General features: G+C 37.0%; 3 protein-coding genes across 6 annotated transcripts; 1 reads left to right on the top strand and 2 right to left on the bottom strand.

Moving 5' to 3' along the window:
• Positions 1-846: 846 nt before the first annotated feature.
• Positions 847-10079, top strand: LOC122012557. Its single transcript, XM_042569134.1, has 3 exons — positions 847-1017; positions 2084-2977; positions 7922-10079. Exons 2-3 carry the CDS (start codon positions 2084-2086, stop codon positions 9722-9724), a joined length of 2697 nt encoding a protein of 898 aa, XP_042425068.1. The 5' UTR covers positions 847-1017; the 3' UTR covers positions 9725-10079.
• A 234-nt stretch (positions 10080-10313) lies between these two features.
• LOC122012558 lies at positions 10314-12469 on the bottom strand. Of its 4 annotated transcripts, none has more exons than XM_042569138.1 (9): positions 12310-12416; positions 12083-12203; positions 11925-12011; positions 11720-11847; positions 11545-11641; positions 11380-11457; positions 10926-11151; positions 10625-10848; positions 10316-10558 (listed from the first exon to the last, which is right to left on the bottom strand). In XM_042569138.1, the coding sequence occupies exons 2-9, from the start codon at positions 12179-12181 to the stop codon at positions 10517-10519; spliced, it is 981 nt and encodes a 326-aa protein (XP_042425072.1). In that variant the 5' UTR covers positions 12182-12203; positions 12310-12416; the 3' UTR covers positions 10316-10516. The 4 variants fall into 4 exon arrangements, with proteins under 4 accessions (XP_042425069.1, XP_042425072.1, XP_042425071.1 ...); XM_042569137.1 differs by having other exon boundaries at positions 12268-12397; XM_042569136.1 differs by having other exon boundaries at positions 10317-10558; positions 12318-12469.
• Positions 12470-13257: 788 nt separating this feature from the next.
• Positions 13258-15907, bottom strand: LOC122010527 (exopolygalacturonase-like). The gene is made up of 6 exons (XM_042567057.1): positions 15770-15907; positions 15319-15618; positions 14950-15239; positions 14636-14861; positions 14305-14538; positions 13258-13407 (listed from the first exon to the last, which is right to left on the bottom strand). The coding sequence occupies exons 1-6, from the start codon at positions 15905-15907 to the stop codon at positions 13258-13260; spliced, it is 1338 nt and encodes a 445-aa protein (XP_042422991.1).
• Between the last annotated feature and the right edge of the window lie 9786 nt (positions 15908-25693).

Raw genomic sequence — 25693 nt, 5'->3', positions numbered from 1 at the left:
GCTGTTCGTATCCAAACAGCAAACACCAATTAATCTATGGCTGGGTTTCCAAAACCAGAGGATGACTTATAAATCTTGTCAAACCAGTTGACTCAATGAAATTTAGTGTTACATGATGTTATTAGACAAATTATTGATATATTTTATAGGAGTAAATGACTGGTCCTATAAATTTTTATTATAAATTCGGATACACAAAATCTATAATACAAAGTAAAACAATGCCAAATTTAATGTTGATTTTGAAAATTAGGACTCTATAAAAACTATTTACAATATTTAGTTTAAAAGAAGTAAAATAAGAATATTTCAAATCTATTATTTTAAAAAAATAACAAACTATGTGATTGATATAGTTTTTGAAGTATATCACAAACTTTTTATTATTATAAATTCACATTCATAAAATCTATTACAAACATTTTAGTGTTGATTTTGAAAATTAAGCCTCTATAAAATATATTTTAAAACTTTTTTTTTTATAATTTAAGAGAAGTATTAATTGAAAATTAGAAAAAAGTTATTTTTCGAAATGACTAATCGATTTGACCCATAAAAATTTTTCACGAGATAAATTTGAGAAATCTAAAATTAACGACACTGAATAAATACTCTCATTAAGAATTGATCTCAGATAATTTTATTTGTTACGGGCCGGTCAACTTCCTTTCTTTTTATAATTATTGATTTATCCATTACATTAATCATCCAAAAAACCGGTTGCTACCTGCCTTATGATTGAATGCAAAGACGGGACCCACTGGCGCAGTCATTTTTTTTATTTATTAAATGAAAGATAAAAGAGCTTTGTAAAAAGGCCTTATTTATTTCAGCAAACTTATTGAAGAGGAGAACGAACTCCCCCACTATTATTATTTTCCAAGTCTCTTTCTTGCCTCCTCGACTCCTTCTCGTCGCGCTCCTCCTCGCCCTCTCCCTCGCTCTGCTCCTCTCTCGTGGATCGGTTTGTTTGTTGAAGGCGAAGATAAGTCGTGACCGACCTCTGTCTAGCGATCGGTATACCATTTCCTGTACCTTTGCTTTCAATCTCGTTATCGTTTTTTTTTTTTTTTTTTACCTTATGTGCTTTCTTGTTAGTAAGCTTTCTTGTGTCTGCTTTTCTTGACTATGTTCGCGACATGATTCCGGGTGTTCTGCTAACGTAGGGAGTTGTACGATTTGTTGAATTATCATGGAAATCCTCGTCAAAAAGTGTTCTTTCTTTGAATGTGGATCGAGCAGTGTGTGTGGCCGATGGTTTAGTTCATAACGGCTCAGAACTAGAATGATATACTTGATGATTGCAGGATCTTATTGTTGATTGCTAATTGATTAGCTTGCTGTTCGGCTGATATCATCGTATCAGGGTTTCATTTTATCGGCGTGTTGTTTTGACTGCTGACAGGAGTCGTCGGCATGTTCTTCATGCTGCCTGTTAGGCTTGGTTTCTTGGTCGTATATCTCCATTCCCAAAATTGGTCCGTGGGATTAGTCTTTCTTGTTTTACCATTTTTACTGAGTTGAACCATATCCTTCTATTAGGTTTCAGGTGATAAAAATTTATAAATGATTAGTTTTTTTCAGAAAAAGTAAAAGTAATTATTTTCTTTCCCAGCGTTGATTTTTGTTTTCAAATTCCCGCTATTTCAAATATATGCGTCTCTTGAAGAATGCTAGAGTAGAATAGATATTCTTATATGTATCTGACATCCACCCCCTTTTCTGACTTACATCCATATTCGGGCTTTTCTTTGATGCATGAGAATGCTATTCACAAGTTCCTGATATTTCCTAGTTAATGTTTTAATCAATTTATTTCAGATGAATTAAATTGGTGAAATTGGATTTAGCTTTTGAAGATCTGGTTGGCATATGAGTTCTATCCCTGGATAATTCATCCATATAAATTTCACATCTTTATTGAAATCTAGTGTCCCTGGACAATGTCTGTGATAAATTTCACATCTTTATTTAAATCTGAGTTGTGTTGGTAAATCAACAACTTAATTATTATTTGGGCCTTTCTCTGCAAAGTTGAGGCAATGCACAGGCGCCTGACCTTTTCTAGTCAATGTGATGACAGATGGATTCTTGCGAAACGAACTGTGTTGAAGAAGAGCACATTGCTGACATGTTTTCTGATCAGTTACCTTCATCAGATTCCCTTGTCAAAAATGGTATTTATGATGAACCATTGATATCCCCTCGCATAGGAGATGGGTACCAAGTAGGCATACCAAATCTAGCAATAGAGTCACAATCATGCCTTACTAGTATCAATAGCATTGGCGCTATTGATTATCATGCCAGAGTAGACTTAGCCATCCCCATTATGTGGGTTCTCCACATGGATGATGCTATCAAAGATGAACAAGAAGGAGTTTCTTGTTCCAGCATTAGTGTCATTGAAGGTGGGTCAGTGAAGCACTCAAGCACTGGAAAAGTTGAAGATGAGTGTGTTGATTATACAATAACTGTAGTACCAACAGAGAATTCAAGTTGTCACAGCATAAATCTCCTTGCATGTAAAGAAAAACATACTGATTTTGGAATTCATATGGAAGAACCTGATGGATCTAGAATCAAGGGAAGCACTATGTCAGATAATAAGGTGCACAATGATGTTCCTTTGTTGCAACCTAGTGTCAATATCTCTTACAGTCCCTTGCCTGGTACAATATCTTCCTCTTGGAGTTACAATGAAACACAAAGTTTTCTCCTCAGCCTGTATATCTTTGGAAAGAATCTTGTCCAAGTGAAGAAGTTCATTGATTGCAAAGAGATGGGAGACATACTATCCTACTATTATGGAAAGTTCTACAGATCTGATGCATATCGCAGATGGTCAGCGTGTAGAAAGCTAAAAAGTAGAAGGTGCATTCTTGGCCACCGGATTTTTACTGGATGGAGGCAACAAGAGTTCCTGTCACGTGTTCTACCTAAAGTGCCAAAGGATGCTCATGATGCTTTGTTGGAGGTACTCTTTGACTATTCCAAATACACATTGCTAATTCTGTGATAATTGCTAATAGACTTTAGGATGCCACTGCCAATTTAAACTTGTGCATTGATTAAGTAAGAAAAATATACATTTTGTCTTTTTCTTTTTTATCACTGATTATTCCTGGTACTCGTTGCTAATTATGTGCTCATTGCTACCGGACTTGAAGTGTCATTGCTAGTTTATACTTGTGCGTAAAGCAATATGTTATATGAAGCAAGAACAACATTTCCTTTGTTTCTTATTTATCATCTCTTTCGAAAGGGAGCCTGTGGTGCTTATAGTACAAGGGAAATCCTTGTAGTAGAGTATAAAGAACCTATAAGGAATGGGTTTGTCTAGGATCGGCTGATTTCTTGCTTATTCCTCTTGTGATGTGGCCTTAGTAGAAGAAGGAGAAACAATGGTCGATGGCTAAGGTTCAATTGGTGATATTTGGGAAGAACTGAACATGCAAAGGCAACTCAAGTGAACCTGAAAAGGGATCATTGAATCCTTTTGTCACTTTAAGTTCTCCCCCAACAATGAGGGTTCAACTACAAAAAATAGGGAATGTATTCATATATTGTTGCATTCAGTCAGGCAAAGGATTGTCTAAGAGTAGCTAAGAAAGCTAAAATTGTGACCTCTTGAATCCAAGGTATTTTTATGTTGTTTCTAAAAGGTGGATAATGGAATTACATCCGAGTGCTTTATAAGAAGACTACATTACACAATTCTAGGGAAGTGATTAGATAGTGTCTAGATCAGACTTTTATTAGCAAAGGTACTAGAAGAATGCCTTCTATAGGAATAATTGAGTGACAATAAGGAGATGTCATTTGTTTTTTTCTCGGGGACCTAATATCTTAAGGGTTTTCACACAAGATGGCTCATGAAAAATTCCAAAAAATCAATACTTAATTCTTAGGAGTCTCCTTCTCTTAAAGGGATCCACACAAACTAAGCTATGGAAAAACAATAACATCAATATTCCTAAAAAAACAAGGGAACATAGTCTGGAGCATAGAATACCGCTCAAGTCTATTGCTCAAACAATATCTTATTTGTGGATGGAGGACATCTAAAGGAATTAGGTGAAGAACAAGCATGAACCAACCATATATTCTTGGAGCTGTTAGACTTCACAAGGTAGTAGCCAGTAGGGGTTGTGCCTTTACCTAGCAAGCCAACTTCCTCCTAGAAGTTTGATCCTGAAGAAGAACACACTTAGTAGAGACAAATCACAAGGCAATTTAGTTTTTTTGTAAGATTGTGAATGAAAAAAAGGTTCGTCATAATATTAGGCATTCAGTGAGAGTCATGATGGATATCACTTTAACCAACAACCACTGTAGGTTTTCCAATCATCAAGGGATTGTTTTATGAGCCATGCATTATCACTCCAGAATTAACTATCCTACCCATTGGGTCTCTGTCTTTGATTGGAGGATTCATGAGGGTCATCTTTGCTTTCTCAACTTGTGTGTTTTTCAATTCAGTCTAACACTAGGTCCTTTTTCATGAAAATGAAAGTCTATTTCTCTAGTATAAGACTTCTTGCAGAAAGTATACCAAAGTTCTTCACAGCTAGTTGATTTTGATGAGCTATCATAAGATTTCATTCCAACTCTTGTGCCATCCTGATGCCAAGTTTAAAACATGTCTGAATCACAAGTTGAGCTTTGGACATCATATATCTAGACAACGGAGAATGTTTCATTTAAAGCTGACAATTTTCCCTTTCAAGAATTTGCACAAGGGCCTGATCAAACTGAAATCCATTTGCCAATAACTTGAAGATGCAATCTTTTTTCTCTTGAAGAATCACTTGAGTATCTTCATATGTAATGAAATTTAAGTTTCAATGTAGATCCATCTTTTTACCATAGATTGGTTATTAAATTGTAGTAACAATAATTGAGAGAATATGTTGCTGAGTATTTCATGTCTTAGTTTCAATCTTATAAATGACTGAGGTATCTTGGACTATTGGGAAACTCATGTACATCATCTAACAAATCCCTTTGGCAGTTTCTAGTAACCTATAGTTTCAACTTATTATTCATATGGAATTAAGCAACCATGTCATGATGATGGCCCTCTATATACCAAGTTCAGAACTTTTTTATCATTGCAACTCAGTGTTTCTCCAACAAGTTGATCAAGTGAGGGTTTAAACCTCACTTTTGATACTGGTTTTCATCCTAGCATTGAACAATATTGTATTGGCGTCAACTCGTGTTGATACACAATATCAGTTGACATTAGTTTGTCCTTGTTGTCCCTACAATTTTGCAAGAAAATAACTTGATCCACCACCACTCTCAAATATCTTAAAATACATTCGCCACTCTATAATCACCCCAATAAGGTTAAAACAATTAACTTTTATGATTTCATATTCTGCATGCATATGACTAGATTGTCACTGTTATAATATTTTCTAACCTTACTCAAGTTTCCATAAAAGGTCTGAAATGTTAAATATCTTAAAATTTGACCTGTTGAAACTATATTTATATTATAAATGAAAGATAATACTAGTTTTATTTAGTATGTAATTGTTTCCAATATACGTGTTTATTTGCTCTTTGTAACGTAATGATCTGAGCTCTTCATCTTCCTTAAATATTGATAAACAGTTTTTTTTAAAAAAATTTCTCAATGTAAAATTATGGTTGAGTCGTTGAAAATCAAAGGTATAGCAGGAGACCAAAGAAAAAATTTAAATGTAATTACATATTATTTTAAGACTGAATATTACTAGTAATATAGCCTTGCAGAATTCAGTAGAAGGACAATCCAAATGTAGCTGATCACAAATAGACGGGACTGATGTAGGTTGATGCTGTTGATGATGAAAATTACACTTTCAAAGGAACTAGTATTTGAATCTTGGAAATGTGAATTTAAATTCATGTGCTTATTTATTTATTTATGGTCAGAATTCATGTGCTTATTCATAATTTCTCTAAATCATTATTCAGCTAATGCTTACACATGTAATTAGTTTGGGACAATTAAGATTCACTTCCAAATTAATTTTTCTAGCAATTCTATTTTATGTTTATCGTGCATGCATGATAGGCATGATCATTGGTTATATTAGGTACTTTGAATTTGTATTGCATTTACATCTATACCGCTCATATTAGTCTTTTTGCCACATACATTAAGCTTCATATTGCTTGTGCAAGATCTGTATAACTCATATCGCCTCATATTTGTGACATGTAAGCATGTTTAGTATAACCTTTTTTGCCCATATACTGGACTCCATATTATCTAAGTGATATGTCTTGCTCATATATATAGATATACCATCAGACTTTAATCGCTTGTTCTTTCCCTCTGATTGTGGGCTTCAAAAGTCTTGCCTGCTGTAGTAGTTCTATCTAGCCAAAAGATCAATGTCTACTTTCTAGAGTTAATTAGAAAAGTCTTGCCCTCTAAGTGACAATGCTATCTGCAAGATATCTAACCTCCTCAAACTACATTATCCTTATTGAGCTAGAGTCTACAGTTGGCAAAACAAGTTGATATCGATACAGAGAACTGGAGATGCATTCGATAATAGTTGAAAATTGATCTGAATCCATTGAAATCTTGTTAAATTGAAAGTGAATATGGATGGAATCAAATAAAAATTTGGTCAAATTGAGATCCCTTTAAGAAACTTATCCGATTTAGCCTTCCCTTTAATACAGCTCAGTCCTAGATAGCTCACATGAGAAAGAGAGATGTCGTCCTCTTAAATTGCTTAGTCTCTCTACAACTCAACATTCACCATGAGATCAAGGATCATTCATCTAACCTGAGACTTCATGCCTCGCCCATCTTTCTTTTGCTCACTTTTAATCGAGTGAGGTTATTGTGTATCTAGAGAGGATATTATACACTTTTACAGATTGAGAGAGAGCATAATAAACACTCCATCAACAATGGTCCTAAAGTTGCTCTTCAACTAAAATGGAATTCAAATGTAGTTAGGGACCTGAACATTGAATATTAACGTAATATTCAATCTAGTGTTGTTGAATAATTTATACTAATTTAGTGTCTCAAATTCTCAATGTGAGATTGTTAAATCTTCATTGAGCACAGCAAACTACAACCATGCCAAAGGAATAAACCAATAGTAATTGTGGTGCATCTGCCACATGTCTGATGCCGACTCTAACATAGGTACTAAAACTAAACAACTAAATAATTTAGACATCACATCCAACAGCCACACCCGACAACTGGGGTTCTCATCAAAATAATATGGCTAGAAAGCTAATACATTGAGTGCGAAATATGAGCGGAGTCCTAAATCATGTGGCACATCAAATATGTATCCCTCATGAAGAACAACTTATCCATATTATAATATTTATATCATATTTGTTTTCTCATATTTATTATATGCCATATATTTTTAATATTGCCAAAATGAATACGTGGTACTACCACTTGATTTGCTAGTCCAATCAATGAATAATGGTTTCTTCTATTTCTTGAAAAAAAAACTACACAGGTTATCTATTGACCTGTGGGATATGCAAATTGCTTTATCAAGCGGAGTAATAGGCGTGTTATTAAACTTTATTTGCTTTTATACAAATTTGTTACAGGGAAATGATCAAGAATCATTCTTAACTGAAGAAACAACTCTACAAATTACTACAAATTTGTGACATAAGATTTGTAAATTAAAAAAAAAAACAGATTAACATTTTGTAAATGTATTCAGTTTGGCTGTCACTGCTATACCAATTTCTGTGCTATTGTTTCTGTTTCTTCACTCTGGAGCTACCTTTCAACATTTCCAATTTATTAATACACCTCAGAATTAAGATCGACTATTCAGGATTAAGTGTCATATTCTATTTTCATTTTAGTTTCCTACTCAGCAGAAGATATTCTCCACTGAAAATTGCAACACATTTTTTCCAGGCCATAAGTATATTCAACGAGGGCAGAATTTCCTTGAAGGAATTTGTCTGCTCTTTGAAGACAACAGTTGGTATGCAAGTTTTGGTTGAAACCATCGGAATTGGTACGGGAAAGCATGATCTCACTGGCATCATTGTGGATTCAGTTAGATCAAATCAGATATTATCCGTTCGCCCTGAGATACCTGTTGGCAAAGCATGTTCTTCTCTTTCTTCTGGAGACATCATCAAGTTTCTGACAGGTGATTTCAGGTTAAGCAAGGCAAAGTCAAATGATATTTTCTGGGAAGCAGTTTGGCCTCGTCTGCTAGCCAGGGGTTGGCACTCAGAACAGCCCAAAGATATTCTTACAGCAAAGCATTCCTTGGTGTTTCTTATCCCTGGCATCAAGAAATTCTCAAGAAAAAGGCTTGTGAAAGGAAATCACTACTTTGATTCTGTTGCTGATGTCCTAAATAAGGTGGCTTCAGACCCCAGACTACTTGAATTGGAGACTGAAGGAGGCACAGGTACAAGCATAACTCAGGATGAAATTGACTGTTCCATTAATACCAAATCTGACTGTAATGGCCATCTTGATCACAGAAACCATTCCTATCTCTGTCCTAAGGTACCAACATCTAATTCTGAATATATGAAGTTCACTATTGTGGACACAAGTCTAACCCTCGGCGAAGAACCTTTCAAGCTGAGGGAACTGAGGACTCTGCCTGTTGACGCTGTCAATAACTATGCCCCTTTAGCCAATATAGGAGAAATAGCAAGCGATAGTTCAGAGGATTCAGATGATAGCTCATTGGATGGTCAAGGAAATTCTGATCCAAACTCATGTGACAACAAGATGGCTAAGCTAAAGTGCAAGGGAATCAGCAGACAGCCTCTTCACTCTGATCCTTCTGAGAGTGAGATTACCTTTACGAGCACAACAGTGCCACATAATGAACATGTCTCAAGTGATAAACGTGTCGAACAATTTAATGAAAAGCTGCCAGTAAAAATTTCAAAAAGTGAATCCAGCCGCAGGGCTAAGTCTGGTCAACATTCTTATTTAGCACCTATGGCTAAACGCAGGAGATTAATTGCTTGCAAGTATGAAAGATCTGGTCGCCGATCGTACTCTATTTCAAAAAACCATGCCATAGAGGAAGGAGTTCAGCCAAAGATGAGTTCACAAGATCTAGATGATGATATGGTGGCAGTGCCCAATTCTTGTTGCGGAGAGGTCTATCCCAATTTTTCAAATAACATCAGTCCAGATGAGATGGACAATTGCTCTTCTAGGGAAGAATGTCGTGGTAGTGCTGCTTCATTTGATGGAATGCTACAGTCAAGAAGTTTGATCGATTTAAATGCACTACCAAATGTTTCACAAGAATACGAGACAGGCGTGCCTAGTAAGTCAGAAATAGGTGGCACTGAGCAGGAGTTAACTATGGAGGGACTTAGAGAGTCATCAGAGACAAGACAGCAGCAGGATAGTTTTGGTTCCATGGAAAACTTTGCTGGAGCTGCTGTTGATCAACAAATTTCCACTACTTCTCGAAGGCAAAGCACCAGGAGCCGACCTCCAACCACCAAGGCTTTAGAAGCTCTTGCATGTGGGTTTATTGGGACAAAGCCGAGAGGAAGGGATACAAGGACTCTAGTCTCTGGTAATTTGACAAACAGATCTCGTCATCTAAAGAGCGTTGAAATGATGTTATCAGCTCCGGCTAATTTTAACGCTGATAGTACAAGCACATTAAGTGAGCCCTGTTCCCAGCCTGATGACATTGTAACTGAGGAGCTGTTTGGGGTTCCATAGCTGAGCGTCTTCAGTCTCACCGAATTGGGCGTAGATTCAAAGACTTTAAAGGGCAATGAAGCAGCGTGATTCTTCACCGGCTCCTGTAACAGGAGCATCCAATTTTGTAACGAACAGGTATTTTCCAAAAAGAGCCCTTTTATACATGTACTTCTGAAACTTGTATTTGTAATGTCGCAGTATCCAGATGTTGGTATTACACATGCGTCATGAGTTCTCTAAAACACTGTCGACTTGCATTGTCCCTGTAGTAACTGGGAATATATAGTGGAGAAGCAGTATCCAAGACTGTCAAGTAACTTCAATGACTCCAAGTGTATGATTTAATTTCATGATCTCTAGTGGAACTTCGGAACATTTTTGTGATCGGAAACATGCTTGTTATTTGAGAAAACAAATTGCATTCTTGCTGGAGCATTTATAATTGTGGAATAACTAGACAAGACATCAATTGTGGACGCTCAACAATTTGCACTAGGGATTCATCCACCGTTACGTTATTGCAGACTGCATAAAACAGGGAAAGTTTTCTGATGAATGCTGCAGGATTTTTCTTGAAAAAGCATTAAGTTTTATTGAACAACTGCTTCCAATTATTGAATTTACCAAACTTCAAAATTACAATCTGAACCTAAAAGAAACACGAAAAAAAAAAGAAGGAACAAATTACATTTACATGCAGAAGATTGTGCGATCGGCTGATATAGCAGACACAACCAGTAATCCTGTTTCACAGGGTAAAACCAGTAAACTCGCAGTTGACAATGGTACTCTGTAAATACTTAAGACCCCTCATGGCCTCCTCACAACATCACCAGGTTCGAGTACAATATGCTGCAAAGTGAAACACGTTTTAATCAGCAAAAGCAATCAGGCGCAATTCAGAGAGTTAAATGGTACCTTAATCTGTGTCCTGTTGTAGGTGTATGTGACATGTACTAAGCCGTCCATTGCCTGTATGACTGCTGGATAGGAAAACTCCATGTCCAAATCTTCCTCCAGTGTCAGAATCTCATCCCAGGAATCACCATCATCCAACGATGAGGTGACTTTGAGGACACCCCTTGATACAGTGTTGTATACTAGAACAAATCTTCCATCCCTCAGCTTCACTCCGTCAATGCCTATCAAGATCATTGTTCAGCCCATGTAAGGTCAGCCAAGACACGACGATTAGTGATCAAGAGGCTAAGCAACATGCCTGAATTTGGATTAGGCAGATGAGTAGGATAAGCGTGGCTCCAAGTCAGCCCTCCATCGACAGACTCCGACATGCAAACCACGTTAATACCCTCAAAGGATCTCAGCAGCAGCCGGAGGGTGCCTTTGGCAGTCTCGTAAGGCACTGGTTGAATCACACTGAGCGTTTCTCCTTCGATATAGATAGGCCCATACTTCTTCCATGATCTACCGGCATCTTCTGTGACCTACATTGTAATACCATGAGCTCAAATCAGTTTTAAATCCTTTCTTTCTCGGATTGTTTAGGTTAACTCGTGCATAATAAAATGGTTAGAATGCTAATGAAATATGGAATCGAGTAAATGAAAGTTGTTTCTAATAGTTCTTTCAGATCATAAACCAAAAACGTTAAGGTAAAACAGTAAAGCATGAGTAAAGGTCGCACATTGAAAATAATGGTGCATCAGAATTACCTCCATCCATGCTCCCCAAGAATTCCAACTCTCCACCGATGATCCACAGAGAAGGCGACCATCTTCCAGCAAGATTGGCTGCATTGCGGTTGTGGTTCTTTTGGTTATGCCATTAATTCGTCTCTGGATCATTATTACAAGTGGGCAATATGTGCTGGAATTCACCTTGTTCTTGGATGGGCCGAGAATCCCCGGTGGGAGTTGTTCTCGCTTAGACCAAGTTAGTCCGCCGTCGACTGACCGCTTCATGGAGCCGCTCCATCTGCGAGCGATCCGATGAATGAGAGTAAGAACTGTAGGAGCTCAGAAAGAAGGCAAGCAGAGAAGAGAAAGGTCTCACTTTTGGACTTCCTGCCCAATTTTGTAGAAGAGCAACAGTTCACGGGAGGGCAGCTGAAACAAGACAGGATTCCACATCGGCACTTGGGGTTGCTCGTCCGCTATCAATGGCGGCTCCCAGCAACCTTCCTGCAAACGAAATGGGGTCAAACGCAACGCTTAAATCGAAGCAGAGTTCAACGACTAGAAGACGGAACACTACTGACACTGTATCTCTGCAGCCAGATCTTCACATCGGGCGCACCCTCGTACGATCCACCAAAGTAGGCCACCAGGAAGCTGTCCTTGTCGACCTGTAGATCGAAGGTTGAATTGAAGCACAGAGAGAGAGAGATAGAAGAGAAAGAGGACCATCTCTCTCCACCTGTACGATAGTGGAAGCGTGGCAGCTGTTGAAAGGGGCGGCACCCGCAGGGAAGGTGAACTCCTGCTTCAGGATCTTCCAATCGCCGCCGCCCTCCATTGGCCGTTGTGTTGCGCCGAGCCTGCAGCAGCGGTGTCGGATTAGGGCGGAAGTGAAAGCCGCGGAGGTGAAGGAAAAGAACCGACTTATGAGACGGGAAAAAGAGGGTAGTGGGGGAGCTGAGTAACCGCCTAACCGGCCGGAGGAGGCGCAGAACACGAGGAGAAGTGAAAGGAATCCCGTCGCCGCAATAGCCGGCGGTCGGTGGGGCACCGCATGGAGAACGAGTTGTAGTTTGGACTCCATCGTTACGGTTCAACTAAGCCTGGAACCGAATCTATCTGAACCGCAGCCCTCTGCGACCGGTCCACCCTTATTACTACGATCATTTTTTTATATATACTCTTAGAATTTTAACAGTATTAAAGGCGGTAAATTAGCATCACTTGTGAAAATTTAAAGGATAAAAAGAAATTAGAGGCATATGATAAACACAAGATTTTAAAATATCAAAAACTCTCTCGATTCACTTTTTTATTGCTGAAATTAGATTTATTGATACACACGTCTATTTTTATTTGTTATTTTTGTCTTCCCAATAAGGCAATATTAAATTGCTCTTGACAACTTGCTCGAAGTTTGCATGGTCTTCTTTTCGCCTGCACTCCACAGATCTGTCATCTGTCTACGTGACAACTTAGCGTCCGCTGTACGATAGCTCCGGGGCGACCTCCGTCATCAATAACGATAGAGTTGAAGGTTTTGTACGATAGCTCCGGGGCGACCTCCGTCATCAATAACGATAGAGTTGAAGGTTTTGTACAAAATGGAATCATCGTTTAGGATTTAGAAAGAACGTTATGTATTGGAATGCATAGTGATAACACTCACTATGCAAATTGCAGTCTTTGCGGCTCTTTTTAGTGGAAATATAAGTCCCATAGAAAACCCAATGTCATCAAAAAATAAGTTTAGTCTCGACTATTTATTTACTATCTCAATCTGATCGATTCCAATGATAACACAACAGAAATAAACATGCCATAACGCACTGGCACTGGCAGGAGATCTTCGCGCATAATAATATCATTTAAATAAAAAAATAGAAGAGAAACAAGGGACATAAATCAAACCCTTTATGGCTTACTATTTCTCCCTCCTCTATGCTTGTTGATTTTCCTTCCTTGGGAACGGGCATAAGGCTTGGTTTGTCTGTGTGGAACTGGAGGCGCCTTGCCTGAGTCCTTGACTGCCTCTCTAGCATTCTCGGAGCCCCTCGCAGGTACCTGTATGCAGATACAATCCAACATTTTAGAAAAAAAACTGTTTTAGATGTTAAAATATTTAATAGAGCTAAAAGAATGCAGCAAGTTTCATAGAATTTTAATTAATATAATTTTCAGCAGTTGCATGATAAATAAAACTACTATGAACCTAGGAATAATCAGACAAATGGAATGAATCAATATTATATTCATTCACTGGAAATGAGTTGCAAAGAAGATGCAAAAATACAACTCAAGTTCCCAACAACTAGAAGAAGAACTTGAGCTTCTTCATACGGATTTGAAATTAAAGGCCATTCCTCAAACACTTCATTTTATTAGCGTGATAAATTTCATTTAGACTCTGAAATCTTTTTTGCTTTCCAAATCACAAAATCAACGCCTTTACAATGGGAATAAGCTATATATAAAGGAATAATCATGTAAAATAGTACGTGTCGATGATCTATCTCAAGGATGAGGAGATAAGTTTCTAGTGTGCTCGCAAAAACACTTTATCTTGTGATTATACGTACCTAGCGAGGTCCAGGTAGTTTCACTAAGGAACAAGTTAATTTATACGGCCACTTTTTGCTAAATCACTAAGGAACAAGGTGTGTGAAATGGAGTTGTCTTGTTTAAAGGCCTCCTCGCATCGTTTTAAAATTAAGAATAATAAATCTTGAATGTGGTTTTAGAGTCTAGCAAATAGACCAAATCAGCTGATGAATTAGTTTACTTCAATAAAGGACTAGGCTTGCATGGCCTATTTGAGTTAAAACTTTTCTCTTTAATTTGGCAGTACTTAATGCTGTCGATGCAATTCATTCCTTGCAAACTTGATGGACTTTACTGAATGGAATTCATCCATGAAATAGCACAATAAATTAATTAAGATCTTAATTTTCAACGGTTGACCTTTTTGACACAGGGATCAGGCTTCTGAGTCCCCGCTGCAGAACCCTTTACATTGGAGCAAGACGACAAGGTCGTACTAGACTTGGCATTGTTTGCCATCGTCAGGCTGATCTCCTCCAGAAACACGTTCTCACAAGGCACGCTCGGGCTGCAAAGTAGCTTCACTGCCACAGGTCCATTTGAAGTCCCTCTTATTCTTTTGAACTGTACGTTACGGATCTTCACCTGAGATGGCTGCAAGAATATATATACATATCGCGCAGAAAGGTAAAACGTCAATCGAAGGACAAGTTAGTTAGACTTTGTCGACTAATTTTGGTTTAGATCTTACTGCTCCAGTGCATTTAGAATCTGGACAGTATTGTTGATCGATGAAGATGGGGTTGGCGACGTTGTCCATGACGATATCCTGGAATGTGAAGTTGGACGCTTGGCTGGGTGGGGAACCAGGCCAAGTCTTGATCCTGACTCCGTTGGTGGTTTCCGAAAGCGAGCAGTTCCTCACGTGCACACCGAAAACGTTCGCCTCGTTCTGGTACTTCCCAAGACTTCCAATGCTGCGGTCGACATTAAGATTATTGTAGCAATGGTACGGTGGATGATCGATCGATCATCAGATCAGGAAGGATTATATTAATTAGTCACCTAATTCCATGGCCAGGGCCGCATCTGACGTTCGCTATGTTGACGTTGGTGGCGCCTTGACCTATTGATATGCAGTCGTCGCCTGTGCCAATGTGGAGGTCGGCGATCTTGATGTCGGTGGTTCCGCTTATGTGGATGCCGTCGGTGTTGGGGCTGTCGCCGGGGGCTGTTATGTTGAGGTGTGTTATGTTGATGAAGGAGCTCTGCTGGACGCTGATATGAAACCCCTTGCTGTTGAGGAACGTCAAGTTGGCCAGGGTCATAGTGCTCACCTTCAGCAACCTCAACGACTACATACGCAGACATGAAATTTGAGAAAATGAGACGACGATTTGGATTATATATATATCAGTGAGTTAGTTTGAGTACCATGGGGAGCTTTTTGCAGCTCGAGCAGGCGTGGGGCCAAGAGCGAGCTCCCTGGCCATCGAGGGTGCCGCCGCCGGTGATGTGGAGGTCGTCGAGGTGCTTGAACTCGATCCAGGCGGGGTAGTGGAAGGCGCTGATGGATTCGACGGCCTTCAACGTGCCGACGATGTGGACTCTGGGAGTGACGCGGCAGGGGCCTTCGAAGGATGCCGGGCCGGACAAGAAGGTGGTGTGCGCCGGGATGAGGAAGATCGCCGGCGCATGGTGCTCGCATGCCGAGTCCCATGCGTCCACTAACGCCTGTATGGAAAATTCTTTTACTAATTAATTCTATCAGACAAGAATTGGCCAATTTAATTTGATTTGATTTGTTTTGATTTTGAAAAATAAAACTAATGAAACATCTAAAAGTAATTTGAATAACAAAATGGATACTAATTCATTCATTTACCTGACTATCATCGGTCTTGCCATCTCCCTCTGCCTCATAATCCAACGGGTTAAAGATTGCTTGCTCGAAACTGGATTTACACAAGCATAAAAGAACCGAAGCAACATAAAATGATTTCAATGCCATTGCAGAAGCCATCACCCTGTTTGCATTCAGACCCTTCCCCCTTCCCAGTTATCTCCCGAGGGAGATAAACTAAATTAAAATTTTTTAAAATTTTAATAATAATAATAATAATAATAATAATTAGGGTGATGTCCTCTACTTATATATGGATTCCTTTGTCGATAAAAAAAGTAAAAGTTATTTTGGTTTTAAAGTCTAAATTTAGAAGTTAAAAGAGCGGTATGAACCTAACTTGAACTGTGGGTCATTTTATGCCTCATTTATAAAGGAAAATGTAAATATAGATTTATTCTTTTGTTTTTTTTTAAACAGCTTGTTTCATTTGCTGAACTTTTTGCCTTGAATGATGTTGCTTATATACGTAGAAATAAGACAAAGAACTCTGTTTCAAGGAATGTTTTGTTTGGTATTGGCTCCTTGCCCGATAAGGAGACAGACAAAATAAAATGTGAGAAATTAGACACTCAAATAAGGATAATAAGTGTCGGCCTTTTATCTAAATGCACGTTCGACAAACTTCGCGAGTACATGAGTTTTTTCCCCATGTCTTCCGTAGTAAAAGTAAACACAGCAGGAAATAAATCACACAGTGGAAAAAAAAAATCCATACAAATTCTTACATATGTTAATTCTAGATGAATAAAACTTTTACATATGTCAAGAGTCTAGTCGATTTGAGTGCGATAAATATGTTCATGCTTTTATGATATCCACACGAGCATAATCGTCATTTATCTCACAAGCACGATTGATGAATCACATAACTCACACCGTAATACTTGCTACTATTTAAAATTGATACTTGACATGCATAATCTTATTAGATAAGAACGGTAAGAACGGTATCAAAACTATTCAACCTCCAAGTCCTATCTAATACAATATTTTTTTTTTATTTTTATTTCATGCATATCCAAAATTCAAATGAAAATACAACCGTGGATTTAAAACCATGGACTTTATTTGGTTTGATCTTGTTTAAAAACCAAACACATATTAGATTAACTCATTAATCTAATATGTTTAAGACTCAATTAGATTAATGCATTAATCTAATAAGTTTAAGATATAAAATAAATTTCAAACTTAAAACTCAGGCCTATTTTATTTTAGTCATACTAAAATAAAACTCCAAATTCGATTTACTCTCTGTGTGTGATCCAATAGGTTCTTATAACATTGTCAGTGACTCTAACATCTTATTTTAAAGACACAAGTAATAAGTGACATCTAGCAAGACATTAATAGGGTTGTAAAAAAGTCAAACCGAGCAGAGCTTTAGGGTGTTCAAGCTGATTAATAAATTAATCGAGTCAAGCCAAGCTGAGCCTAAAATGAACCAAGTCTTTGAAATTATTGTTCAAGCTTGGTTTGATCTTAGTTCGTTTATATATTATCGAGCTCTCAATTCAAATTTAGCTTGAGTTTGGTTCCTTTAGATATTATCGAACTCTCAATTTCAAACTTGTTTGATCATTTAAAACTTTTGCTTATTTGATTGATTATTGAGCTTGATAATTTAAACTTGTTTGTTCATTTTAAAAGTTATTTTATTTATTTAACATGTTGATAAGAGTTTTATTAATGAACATGGTTCACTAACACAAATATATTCAAGAACATTAACAAGTTCAACACATATGTGTTTAAGCTTATTTGTTTAATTTAACAAGCTGTTTAAGCTTATTTATTTAATTGATATTGTGTGTATTGAATGAACATATCTCTTATCAAGCCAAATACTAAGTTTGTTCACGAACGTTTGGTTCATTTACAGCCTTAGGCATCATAGCTAGTAGTTACCCAAGTGATGAGAATGTCGTAGATTCGACCTAACTTGTCTATGACTATTTTATTGTATAACTTAGTTCTTTTATTCATGATATCTAGATTGATTTACGAGGCATAAATCATATTATTCTCTCATCAATTTATGTGTTTCTTGATCTCTAATAGACTTACTTAACCAAATAAGCTTAATATGTTATACTGACTTATTTAAGTATGGTCATATATTTTAGTAGTTCTACTTAATCAAAGGCCTCACAAATATCACTTTTGTTATATGGAAGAGACAAATTTCATCTATATCACTCATATCTCTCTGCATAACTTATTGCATATCCAGTAAACGACTTCATAATTAACCTTATTACAGGTGACGTTTGTCATTACTAAGGTACACAACTCCTTAGGTAAGAAACCATAATGACTTGAGGTCAAAGAATTGTTTATACTAATAGTCACCATAAAAATATTTATAACGCTCATATAACAATTCATGAAACATTCTCATAACAGGTCAATTTGGTATATATTCTCTAATATATGCTCATATGTTAATTTGATATCTTATATCCATGACTTGTAAGATTAAATCATCAATTAACTTATATGCTAGCCTTAATGTATTAATATTGCCCTTGTGTATTAATATTTGACTAGGAATAATTAAGAATAGCATTCTATATATTTATAGTCTCTCATAATCAATTCAACTAATTAATATACTATAGAATATAACCTACCACTTTAGGACAAATTTGCAGATACAAAGTAAATATAATACAGTAGTCTCATATCAATCATTTTATGATTGACTCTTAAAGTTGACAAACTTCTACTAGCACTAGAGTCAATTAATGAAGTACCTAATACCTAGTGATGTAGTGTGATCGTCCATCATGTTTCCTCTATGCCATAACTTTCGCTAGTGGGTCCGCAATGTTATCATCTATCGGTGCTTTGCATATTTTTACATCTCCTCTATAAATAATCTCTTGAATGAGATGGAACCGTCAAAGTATGTGTTTGGATCGCTGATGAGACTTAAATTTTTTAGCCTATGCAATAGCCCCCGTTATTATCACAATAGAGGTCTATTAGGTTAGTTATGCCAGAAACTACATCAAGTTCTGTAATGAACTCCTGACTTTACTTGTTATGAATATGGACATTTTGAAAACCTCTAATATCTGTATATTCAGAAATTACTTAAAATAATATTCCTAGCTTCCTTACTAAAATAGTTATACCAAAACATAACTACCCATGCAATAACTTGAAACTGAAATCACTAACACTAGTATGGAAATATCAACTACCTAATGCGTAAACATGAACCTGAAGATCTTCAATTCGGGTTGTCTTGTCATCATCCCGAGCTTGCTCACTTGTTAGAGTCTCCTATCTCATTCATCTCATCACCTGAAGTAGTTAGGTCTGTGAGTCTAAACACTCAACACATTCAAACCATGATGAAGTAATCGATACATATAATCGTGTGCACAGAAATGAACCATACTAGTCACGACTCCTAACTTACCACATGTAGGACATAAGCATAAACATACATGAATATAAACATAAACATAAACATAAACATAAGTTTAAGTTTAAACATAAACATTAACATAAATATAACATAAGTTTAGATCTTAAATATGAACCTAACGTGAACATAATCATATCATCAACATAAACATAACATGAACATAAATATAAACATGTAGATAACATAACATAGATGTATATGTGAACAAAACATAACATAAACTGCTTTGTCGTTTGCCAAGAAGTTTGCTTGTTTTTTCTTCATCCACTGATATTTTTCTTTATCTTTGAAGCTGTAAAATCATATTTCATAATTATTAATAATTTAAAATCTATTTTAAAAATACCTCCATCTTTTTCTTCCAACTCGGGAATTTCCCCTCGAATTTCGGTGGATAGATGCTTGGTTCGGTCGTCTCATGTGCTTAGTTCGGCGATTAGTCCTCTTGAAATAAACCCACTCTGATACCAATTGTAGGACCCTTGGTGACCGGCTAGAGGGTGGTGAAAGCGCTGCAAAATAAAATGAATCTTTCTTGAACTTTTACAACTTAATTAAACTAACACTTCCATAAACAAAATAAAAGATTGAAAAAGAAGTAAACTAAGAGTAGAGGCATGAAGGGGTTACTTGGTTACAAATGAGGAAGTTGTTAATTCAAGGGAGTTGAAAACTCAGTAAACAGTCTCCTTCAGGCGAAGAAGCCTTTTACAGCGTTGATGACTCACAAATAAATAGTAGAGCAAACTAAAATCATTTATAAGTGTTGTTCTGAACCATTATGACTAGGGTTGTATTTATAGCCATGGTCGGAGTGTCTGGAAGGGTTCCAGGTGTTGGATCCCGTGGTGGTCTTGATGTGATTAACCAAGTTAGGTTGAGTTCTGTTTGGTTTTGATCTCTGTGTCTAAGTGTGTAGGAGCTTAGGAGCGCAGGAAGTCGAGTGGAAGACGCAGCTAGCGAGAAGGACGGCACAGGAAGGGAGCCGATGGGCTCGGTGCGTCCGAAGGATAAAAGAGCTGCGGAAGAGTACACCGGTGGATGAGAAGAACGTGCACGACGTTCGAGGGATGAGAAGTCGGGGCAGAAGCCTGCTCGAGGAGAAGACCGAAAATTAGGTTCGGGTGACCCTATTTCGGTTGGTCGCAATCACCCAATCAAATGGAACTTCGGAAGTGAAAAGGAGAGGAAGAAGTACTGAAACACAATGGAGGCGCCCTCAACAGCCGTTGGAGGCGCCTCCGACTTCAGCACGCTGAAGGCGCCCTTAATGGCATTGAGGGCACCCTCAATAGCCTTGGAGGCACCCTTAATGCCCTTGAGGGCACCCTCGACCTGGCCAACTTGGCCGTTGACGAGCGGATAAAGTTTTATCCGCTCATCCCCTTGGAGGTGCCCCAACCCCTTTGTTGGTGCCCTCAACCCCTTTGGAGGCGCCCTCAAGACTCGAGATAAGATTTCCAGGAGCTATATAAAGGCCCCTGGAGGTAGGAATTATTCATTCAACTCAGTATTAAATTCCTAGCAACTCTTAGAGCTTTCTTAGTGTGTAAAAGACTTCTCCGCCTACAGTGAAGGAGACAGTTCTAGTGGAGCTTTTCAGCTACCTTGGATTAACAACCACCTAGGTTATAACCAAGTTAAATTTCTTATCTCTTCTTTTCTGTTATTTTATTTTATTATTGTTGCTATTTTAGAGTTGAAAGAATGAGGAGGGTATTTTCTTTTTGCAGACAATTCACCCCTCCCCTCTTGTTAGTCCTGCTGGACCAACAAGTGGTATCAGAGCAAGACCACCTCAGAAGGACTGACCGCCGACTGAAGCATCAAGATCAAGATGATGGCCAGTGCAGGTATTCATCCCCCAAAATTCGACGGAGACTTCGCTACATGGAAACGCCGAATGGAGGTATTCTTCAAAACAGAATTTAATATTCTTTTAGTTATGAAATATGATTTTGCAGACCCTAAAGATAAGGAAGAATACAATTGGACGAAAAAAGAATAAGCTAATTTCATGGCCAATGGAAAGGCAGAGTTCCATCTGCTCAGTGTTCTGCCACCCTAGGAGGTAAGTCGGATCTAAAGCTACGACTCCACCAAAGACCTCTCGGAAAAATTCTCGAGCTCCATCAAGGCACCTCGTATGAAGTTAGCAAGGCGCAACATTCTCCAGACTCAGCTTTCAAATCTCCGGGAATAATGGCGAAGGTAACGCAACTCCAAGCAAGAATCAAGGAACTAATGACTCAATTGCACAACCTCGGAGAATCGGTAACAAATCGAGACTCGATCCGGTATGCGCTCAATGTCTTCCCAAGAACTCCAGAATGGGCGTCCTTAGTAGATACATACTACATCTCTAAGGACTTTGAGGTAAGTACGCTAGAAAATTTATTTCTACATTTGAACTTCACGAATCTCGAATTGCAGAACCTAAACAAATAGAGAAGTCAAATCTCAATGTTGTCCTACAAGTCGAAATGGACGATCCCGACTCTGAAACGTCAATCGACGAAACTGAAGCGACGTTATTGGTAAGAAAGTTCAATAAGTTTATTAAGACTAATAAATTTAGATCACGGTCAAGAAAGCATCAATGCAACAGAAGGACGGTCCGATGCTACAACTGCAACAAGGAAGGACATATCAAGGATGACTGCCCAAAATTAAAGAAAAGGGACAAGGAGAAGTCTCAAAGACTGACGTCCTCTAAACGCAAGAGTCTGAAGGCTACATGAGATGAATCATCATCCTCCGAGTTAGAAGTTGAAGCCTTTTCAGGAGTAGCACTGATGGCCAACCATCAAATTAAAGAAGAGACCAGTTCAGAGATAAGCATAGATGAAGGAGGAGAATCATCAGAAGAAAGCTACGATGAAGGGGGAGCATCAGAAATAGAGGTAAGTAAGGTACTTACTCTAACCCCTAAATAGTCTTTTCAGTTTATCAAAATTCTTACAAAAGACTTGGTAAAATCAGAAAAAGAAATTACTGAGTTAAAATTAATGTTAGATAATTTAAAATCAGAAAATGATAATTTGAAAATGCAAATTGAAAATATGAAAACTGATGCATGCTTTAAACCAAACAAATTTCAAAAATCAAAGCTTAGAATTTATGAAAAGTTGAATTGGTATATTAGAAAACATCAAGGATAACTTAGAAAAGTTTCAAAAAGCTATGTACCTCCTAAATACTTGATTAATCCAGTAGGAAGGAACCTATACTGGGTTCCAAAATTTTTTCTAGATTAAATTTTTTAGCGCTTTCAAGAAGAAAATTAAATGTTTAATTTTTTATTAGGCTTTGTCTAAGAAAGTGATTGTTGCTCTAATAACCAAGAAGGCCTAGTGTCTCGCGCATCGCCTGGAAGCCAAAATATTAAAATAAAATATTTAATTAATTTATTGATAAAGCATGAAAATAGAAATTAGATAATGCTTAAACAAGTTTTTTAACATTTTTGTTTAAATTGCCTAAAGGTTAGAGTTCTTTGTTAACTCAAAATTTATTTTGAAACATTCTTACCCCGTTTTTACTGTGATCAAAGGGGGAGAGATAGGAACAAGTTTAGGGGGAGTTAATATTTTTTTAAATTTGGTACTTAAAAATTTTTTTTAGATAGGAACAAGTTAATATTTTTTCCTTAGAAAATTGTAAATTCTATTATTGTAATCTTTTATGCTTAAAATGTTAGCTTAGTAATTTCGTTAAATTACTACTTGTCTGGTTTTTGCCCTAATTTGAACTTGGGTTGATGCACATCAAAAAGAGAGAGATTGTTGGACCCCGTGGTGGTTTTTGACGTGATCAACCAAGTTAGGTTGGGTCCTGTTTGGTTTTGATCTCTGTGTCTAAGTGTGCAGGAGCTTAGGAGCACAGGAAGTCGAGCAGAAGACGTAGCTAGCGAGAAGGACGACACGGGAAGGGACTCGACGGGCTCGGTGCGTTCGAAGGACGAAAGAGCTGCAGAAGAGCACCGGTGGACGAAAAGAACGTGCGCGATGTTCGAGGGATGAGAAGTTGGGGCGGAAGCCTGCTCGAGGAGAAGACTGGAAATTAAGTTCAGGTGAGCCCTATTTTTGTTGGCCACAATCACCCAATCAAATGGAACTTCAGAAGCTGAAAAGGAGAGGAAGAAGTGCTGGAAAGACAGCTAGAGGCGCCCTCAACAGTCGTTGGAGGCGCCTTCGACTTCAGCACACTGAAGGCACCCTCAATGCATTGAGGGCACCCTCAACAACCTTGGAGGCACCCTCAATGCCCTTGAGGGCGCCCTCGACCTGACCAACTTGGCCGTTGATGAGCGGATCAAGTTTTATCTGCTCATCCCCTTGGAGGCACCCTCAACCCCTTTGGAGGCACCTTCAAGACTCAAGATAGAATTTTCAGGAGTTATATAAAGGCCCCTGGAGCTAGGAATTATTCATTCAACTCGGTATTAAATTCCAGACCAGAATGATGATATGAACCAGGAATCTAATGAAGGTAACATATATGAAGAATGCAATAATTTAATTGAATCATTATTTTAAAGTTGTATTATAACTTTTTTTTGTACAGCTAGTGAAAATGAACATAATGGTAAGAGAAAAAAAAGAGGTCCTACATTTATCAAAGAAATTTGGGGCCGACCTAGCACACTACCACGCATTAAAATTCTATGTGATGATATGGGACGTCCTATAGGAATAAAAAAAAATAAATTTACTGATTTCTTGGATTGTTTAGTAAGGAATGCTAAGTATTGTCCAATTGATGTAGAAGATTGGCATAAAATGTCAATGGACAAAAAGAAAGACATGTTAAATGTTATAAAGGTAACTGAATTACTTTGTATAATTTTAGTATTTCAAACTTTTAATTTATGCAATAATAATTTGTCTATATATTTTTTTTACAGGATAAGTATGACCTTCCTTTATGAATAGAAAATTAGACATTATGCTCAGTAGCAAAAAAAAATAGAGAAATTAGAAGTCTGAATTAAAAATAAAGTACTATGATCCCGAGTTGCCAATTCAAATTATTTTACAAAAAAGAGATGAAAGAGTTCAAGTAGAACAATATATGAGACTAGTTGCTTTTTGGAACACAGAAAAATCAAAGTATGTATTTTATTCATTTAGAATATAATGTTAGTAGACTTTTATTTTATGTATTATGTGTAATTTAATATATTAGGAAAGAAGTGAAAAGAATAAAAATGCTAGAAAGCAAAGGATAATGAATCAGACCACGGGAAGGACATCTTTTTCTCAAGTGCAACAAATATTGGTAGATCTTGTTATCATATTATAATTTTATGTGCATTTGATTATAGAAATTAGTAGCCAAAATATATTTTCAGGAAAAAGAAAAGGGGCATCCTCCAACACGAGTTGAATTATTTCATGCATGTTTTACTCATGCTAATGGAAGTCCCTCAAGTAATATTGTAAAAGAAAGATTGGTAAGATACTTTATACTCTTCATTTATTTTATTTTAAAGTATTTTTTAATTATCATTATGTATTAACTAAGTATTAACATGTCTTGAAGGCTGCAATGAAAGAACTAGAAAATCAACTTCCTGAAGATTACAATGATCGAGTGAGCCCGAATGATATATTTGCTCAAATCATGGGACTAGATAGACCTGGTCGAGTACGTATGCTTGATGATGGCATTAACCCATCTAATTTATGGGGGTAGTTCCTAGTCATGGCACATGCAATCGACTAGTTATGGAACAGAATACAAAGTTAGAACAAATGAACGAATAAATCAAAAAGCAAGGCCAACATATTACAATGTTAGAAACAAAGATTTTTAAACAATCAAACACAAATCCTCTTTCAAATTGTAATAATAGTCAACACATTTCATCAAGTAGTAATCCACAAGGTTCCATTTCATCTCATCTAACCTTAAAGGGTAAGATTTTTTTTTAAATTTCTATTTTATTATATATTTCACACATCTTGAAAAATTTTTGCTATATTTTTCACTTTCATGTAGATTGGAAGTTCTGTCTTGATCAAAAGTTTATTTGATTCAACAAAACAGGGCAAAAAGGAGTGCTCTCAACATGGAACCAAATATAGTAGGGAGACAAAAATCTGGACCAAATTATTAAGTACAAGTACTAAAGTTATCCTGTAATCCAAGAAAATTTAATTAGACCCATGACCTTTTACAAGGTTTGAGGATACACTTTGGAGGATTGATAGCTTAGCCTTTGTCATTTGGTATGATTTAAACATTTTAGTGAAATATTATTAATTTTTTATATTTATCATGTTATTAAAATTTTAAATAAATATGAAATGTATTTGTAGTTGGCAATAAGCGAAGATTTCTATTAGTGCATATAGAATGATACTTTATATGTTTCTTTATTTGCAAAGATTTTCAATCTTTAAATTATGTTTATTAGGTTTAGCTTCTATCATGAATTTACTTATACAAATTTATTGATT

Source organism: Zingiber officinale, chromosome 8A (genome assembly GCF_018446385.1).
Source record: "Zingiber officinale cultivar Zhangliang chromosome 8A, Zo_v1.1, whole genome shotgun sequence".
In the NCBI taxonomy this organism is placed as follows: domain Eukaryota; kingdom Viridiplantae; phylum Streptophyta; class Magnoliopsida; order Zingiberales; family Zingiberaceae; genus Zingiber; species Zingiber officinale.
The sequence above is the reverse complement of the archived record's forward strand: the minus strand, read 5'-3'. Positions and strand labels throughout refer to the sequence as shown.